Source organism: Ascaphus truei, chromosome 2, assembly GCF_040206685.1.
Source record: "Ascaphus truei isolate aAscTru1 chromosome 2, aAscTru1.hap1, whole genome shotgun sequence".
NCBI classification, from domain to species: domain Eukaryota; kingdom Metazoa; phylum Chordata; class Amphibia; order Anura; family Ascaphidae; genus Ascaphus; species Ascaphus truei.
This window is the reverse complement of record NC_134484.1, coordinates 466,561,423-466,567,422: the sequence shown is the minus strand read 5'-3', so window position 1 is coordinate 466,567,422 and position 6,000 is coordinate 466,561,423. Positions and strand designations below refer to the sequence as shown.

At 47.7% G+C, this 6,000-nt stretch overlaps 1 protein-coding gene across 12 annotated transcripts in view; it reads left to right on the top strand.

Annotated features, from left to right (window-relative positions):
* The first annotated feature begins 2,394 nt into the window (after window positions 1-2,394).
* CSPG5 (chondroitin sulfate proteoglycan 5) overlaps window positions 2,395-6,000 on the top strand; it is a 113,109-nt gene continuing 109,503 nt past the window's right edge. For 5 of the 12 annotated variants that reach the window (XR_012799377.1, XR_012799376.1, XM_075588150.1 and 2 more), the window contains exon 1: window positions 2,395-2,699. Coding sequence is in view for 9 of the 12 variants with exons in the window: in XM_075588150.1 (XP_075444265.1) it covers window positions 2,618-2,699 (82 nt within the window). In the remaining 3 variants the exon portion in view is untranslated. The remainder of the gene's footprint in view (window positions 2,700-6,000) is intronic. The other 7 variants (XR_012799375.1, XM_075588149.1, XM_075588155.1 and 4 more) reach the window with 3 other exon arrangements.

Sequence of the window (6,000 nt, the reverse complement as noted above, 5' to 3'; positions counted from 1 at the left end):
CTATCTATATCTATCTATATCTATCTATCTCTCTATCTGTATCTATCTATCTCTCTATCTGTATCTATCTATCTCTCTATCTGTATCTAGCTATCTCTCTATCTGTATCTAGCTATCTCTCTATCTGTATCTATCTATCTATCTATCTATCTATCTATCTATCTGTATCTATCTATCTATCTATCTATCTATCTATCTATCTATCTATCTATCTATCTATCTATCTATCTGTATCTATCTATCTATCTATCTATCTATCTATCTATCTATCTATCTATCTATCTATCTATCTATCTATCTATCTATCTATCTATCTATCTGTATCTCTCTATCTCTCTATCTGTATCTATCTATCTCTCTATCTCTATCTGTATCTATCTATCTCTCTATCTGTTTCTATCTATCTCTCGATCTCTATCTGTATCTATCTATCACTCTATCTGTATCTATCTATCTCTCTCTCTCTCTCTCTCTCTCTCTCTCTCTCTCTCTCTCTCTCTCTCTCTCTCTCTCTCTCTCTCTCTCTCTCTCTGTATCTATCTATTTGTATCTATCTATCTGTATCTAGCTATTTGTATCTATCTATCTGTATCTAGCTATTTGTATCTATCTATCTGTATCTAGCTATATCTATCTATCTGTATCTATCTATATCTATCTATCTATCTGTATCTATCTATCTGTATCTATCTATCTATCTATCTGTATCTATCTGTATCTATCTATCTATCTATCTATCTATCTATCTATCTATCTGTATCTATCTGTATCTATCTATCTATCTATCTATCTATCTATCTATCTATCTATCTCTCTCTCTATCGGTATCTATCTATCTATCTCTCTATCGGTATCTATCTATCTATCTATCTATCTATCTATCTATCTATCTATCTATCTATCTATCTATCTATCTCTATCTGTATCTATCTATCTCTCTATCTGTATCTATCTATCTGTATCTATCTATCTCTCTATCTGTATCTATCTATCTATCTCTCTATCTGTATCTATCTATCTGTATCTATCTATCTATCTCTCTATCTTTATCTATCTATCTCTCTATCTGTATCTATCTATCTATCTATCTATCTATCTATCTATCTATCTATCTATCTATCTATCTGTATCTCTCTATCTCTCTATCTGTATCTCTCTATCTCTCTCTCTATCTGTATCTATCTCTCTATCTGTATCTATCTATCTATCTCTCTATCTGTATCTATCTATCTATCTATCTATCTATCTATCTATCTATCTATCTATCTATCTATCTATCTATCTATCTATCTATCTATCTCTCTATCTGTATCTATCTATCTCTCTATCTGTATCTATCTATCGCTCTATCTGTATCTGTCTCTCTATCTGTATCTGTCTGTCTCTCTACCTGTATCTGTATGTGTGTCTCTGTGTGTCTGTGTGTCTCTGTGTGTGTCTCTCTCTCTCTTCTACCCACACACAGACACACACAGAGTATATACAGACACAGAGTATGTACAGACAGACACACAGAAACAGACACACAGACACACACAGACAGAGTATATATACACAGGCACAGACACACAGACACACACAGAGTATATACAGACACAGAGTATGTACAGACAGACACACAGACACACACAGACAGAGTATATACACACAGACACACACAGAGTATGTACAGACAGACACAGACAGAGTATATACACACACACACAGAGTATGTACAGACACACACACACACACACACACACACACACACACACACACACACACACACAGTATATACACACACAGAGTATGTACAGACACACAGACAGAGTATATCGACACAGACACAGACACAGACACAGACACAGACACACACACACACACACACACACACACACACACACACACACACACACACACACACACACACACACACACACACACACACACACACTATGTACAGACAGACACACAGAGACACACACACACAGAGTATGTACACACACTCAGGGTATACACACACAGAGTATGTACACACTCAGGGTATATACACACACAGAGTATGTACACACTCAGGGTATACACACACAGAGTATGTACACACTCAGGGTTGGCTGAGGTAAAGTCTGGCATTTTACTTCTAGCTGTAACCATAAAACCTCGGCAGTAATGGCTAGTAAATTAAACAGCAATTGATTACAGCAATAACAGAGGATGATGGGGAGGGGGGGGGGGGGGTTAGAGATTGTTCATAACCCCCTACCCTCCATCCCTCCCCACTACACCATCCTCCCCCCCCCCTCACTCCCCCCTCCCAATCTTCTCCTCCCCTCACCCCATCCTCTCCTCCCCTCTCTACCCCCCCCCCCCCCCATCACTCCCCTCTTTCTCCCCCATCCCTCCCCTCTCCCCTCTCTCCCTGGAAAGGATCATAGGCTCAGGCGTCAGCATTACGTTGCCTAAGCCTCGCCAGGCACTGGGAACCTCAGCATGTCCCTGCAGCCTGTCCCTGCGCCTCACATTGGGGGGATCATGCCGCAGACCCGAGACTAGCAGCCCCCACACCCCCCAAGGCCCCCCCAGGATCGCAGCACAAAGGCAGCAGTCAATAGCAACATCTCATATTCCAAATGCCACCATGGATTCCTGTTTAAAATGCTGGGGGCTCGCAGCATTATTCTGCACACTGATTTGCTATTGCATTGATGGCACTGCTGGCGGTAGGTTATAATCATCATTATTATTATTATTATTTTTTATTTTTTTTAAGTGAACATATCATTGTATTCTGCTATGTCTGTTCATACAGCGATGTGCTTCTGCATGCCCAGTTACAGTTGCCCCCCTTGGCACCTGCGTATTTGTTTTAATACACAATAATTTTGCTGAGGTTGAATTCATCTCATCAGTAATATCATTATTCAAGGAAAAAAAACAAAAACACAGTATTTTTTTTTGTTTTTTTTTACAGCAGAATAAAATGTCAGACGGGGAAATACTGTGCAGTCTGGTGGCTGGTTTTTAATGTGATATGGCTGGTTGTGCATTTTTTGGTTGTTGCTGGCTATCTTATGGAAAATAGACCTGATTTGAATGGGTCGGAGAGGACAGCACCCCCTGACCTGCCATGTATCTGCACCCAGCCGGAGGGACCCGTTGCTGCACCCCTCTTGGCTGTGAAGGGGGTCAATGCAGGGGTTTTCAATTCCAGTCCTCTTGCCCCCCCTCCCCTTAACAGGGCAGGTTTTCAGGATATCCCTGCTTCGGCACAGGTGGCTCAACCAATCAGCGGCTCTCTGCTTCAGCACAGGCGGTTCCATCAGTGGCTCCCTGCTTCAGCGCCGGTGGCTCAGTCGAAGGCTGAGCCACTGATTGAGCCACCTGTGCTGAAGCTAGGATATCCTAAAAAGCCTGACCTGTTGGTGGGTCTCGAAGACTGGAGTTGAGCCCCCCTCCTGCCTTAGGGGATATGTATCGAGGTAAAAGGGGAAGCAACTCTAGGGCAAAACAATTGCCCCCCCTATCCAAGAAACAAACCCCATGCATTTCAATGGGAATTTAGTTTTGGGATACATATGAAGATTATTATTTTATTTTTTTTTGCCCCAGCAATTGCACCATTTTGCCACTTTGTATACAGGCAAAACTGGTGCGATGTGCACCGTACGTAACAAAGGCGACAAGCACCGCCGAAAGCAAAAAGGGATTTTGCCGTGAGCCACAAATACCGTACAGACGGATTTCTGTGGAGCAGAAAAGGCGAAGCATAGTGTTAATTGTCTGGGCGAAGGCAGATCCCAAGCGCAGAATGCGCTGGGTGACGTGTGCCAGACTGGCCCTAAATACTGGGCATAGGAAGAGAAGCCAGGGCGATTCCATCTGCCCCCAGCGTCCCGGCGGGGCACTGGGGGCGATCACGGACGCTTCAGACCCAGGTAGCTGGGCAGACAAAGCTCGTCACCTGATAACTGATGTGTGCGCTGACGTGCCCTGAATGTGTATTACACGGACTGAGGTTTTCATCGGGATGGTGATAAGAAGGCGGCGTACCCCTGCCCAGCTGGGGGGAGTGTGGGGGGGGGGGGGTCCGTCGGCAGATCGCGAAGCTGAAGTCCCACGTACCAACATCCATTGAAAGTGCGATGACAGGAAAGCCCTCAGCAGTTGAACGCACCGTTGGCCTGTGCACTAAGCGGGTCTTTCATCCTCAAATGGGCGCGTTTCTTACTCAATTTCAATTGTGCTTCTGTGCGCCGAAATACTAACCTCAAATTTCTCCATATGGGCCCCCAAAAATATTATTTCCCAACATTTTTGGGATTGCAATTGGCGCACTGAAAGGGATTGCGCTTGGCGCACAGATAGGGATTGCGCTTGGCGCACAGATAGGGATTGCGCTTGGCGCACAGATAGGGATTGCGCTTGGCGCACAGATAGGGATTGCGCTTGGCGCACAGATAGGGATTGCGCTTGGCGCACAGATAGGGATTGCGCTTGGCGCACAGATAGGGATTGCGCTTGGCGCACAGATAGGGATTGCGCTTGGCGCACAGACAGGGATTGCGCTTGGCGCACAGACAGGGATTGCGCTTGGCGCACAGACAGGGATTGCGCTTGGCGCACAGATAGGGATTGCGCTTGGCGCACAGACAGGGATTGCGCTTGGCGCACAGACAGGGATTGCGCTTGGCGCACAGACAGGGATTGCGCTTGGCGCACAGACAGGGATTGCGCTTGGCGCACAGACAGGGATTGCGCTTGGCGCACAGATAGGGATTGCGCTTGGCGCACAGACAGGGATTGCGCTTGGCGCACAGACAGGGATTGCGCTTGGCGCACAGATAGGGATTGCGCTTGGCGCACAGACAGGGATTGCGCTTGGCGCACAGACAGGGATTGCGCTTGGCGCACAGACAGGGATTGCGCTTGGCGCACAGACAGGGATTGCGCTTGGCGCACAGACAGGGATTGCGCTTGGCGCACAGACAGGGATTGCGCTTGGCGCACAGACAGGGATTGCGCTTGGCGCACAGACAGGGATTGCGCTTGGCGCACAGACAGGGATTGCGCTTGGCGTACAGATATGTATTGCGCTTGGCGCACAGATAGGGATTGCGCTTGGCGCACAGATAGGGATTGCGCTTGGCGCACAGATAGGGATTGCGCTTGGCGTACAGATATGTATTGCGCTTGGCGCACAGATAGGGATTGCGCTTGGCGCACAGATAGGGATTGCGCTTGGCGCACAGATAGGGATTGCGCTTGGCGCACAGATAGGGATTGCGCTTGGCACACAGATAGGGATTGCGCTTGGCGCACAGATAGGGATTGCGCTTGGCGTACAGATATGTATTGCGCTTGGCGCACAGATAGGGATTGCGCTTGGCGCACAGATAGGGATTGCGCTTGGCGCACAGATAGGGATTGCGCTTGGCGCACAGATAGGGATTGCGCTTGGCGCACAGATAGGGATTGCGCTTGGCGCACAGATAGGGATTGCGCTTGGCGTAGATATGGATTGCGCTTGGCGCACAGATAGGGATTGCGCTTGGCGCACAGATAGGGATTGTGCTTGGCGCACAGAGAGGGATTGCGCTTGGCGCACAGATAGGGATTGCGCTTGGCGTAGATATGGATTGCGCCTGGCGCACAGATAGGGATTGCGCTTGGCGCACAGATAGGGATTGTGCTTGGCGCACAGAGAGGGATTGCGCTTGGCGCACAGATAGGGATTGCGCTTGGCGCACAGATAGGGATTGCGCTTGGCGCACAGATAGGGATTGCGCTTGGGGCACAGATAGGGATTGCGCTTGGCGCACAGATAGGGATTTCGCTTGGCGCACAGATAGGGATTGCGCTTGGCGTAGATATGGATTGCGCTTGGTGCACAGATAGGGATTGCGCTTGGCGCACAGATAGGGATTGCGCTTGGCGCACAGATAGGGATTGCGCTTGGCGCACAGATAGGGATTGCGCTTGGCGCACAGATAGGGATTGCGCTTGGCGCTCAGATAGGGATTG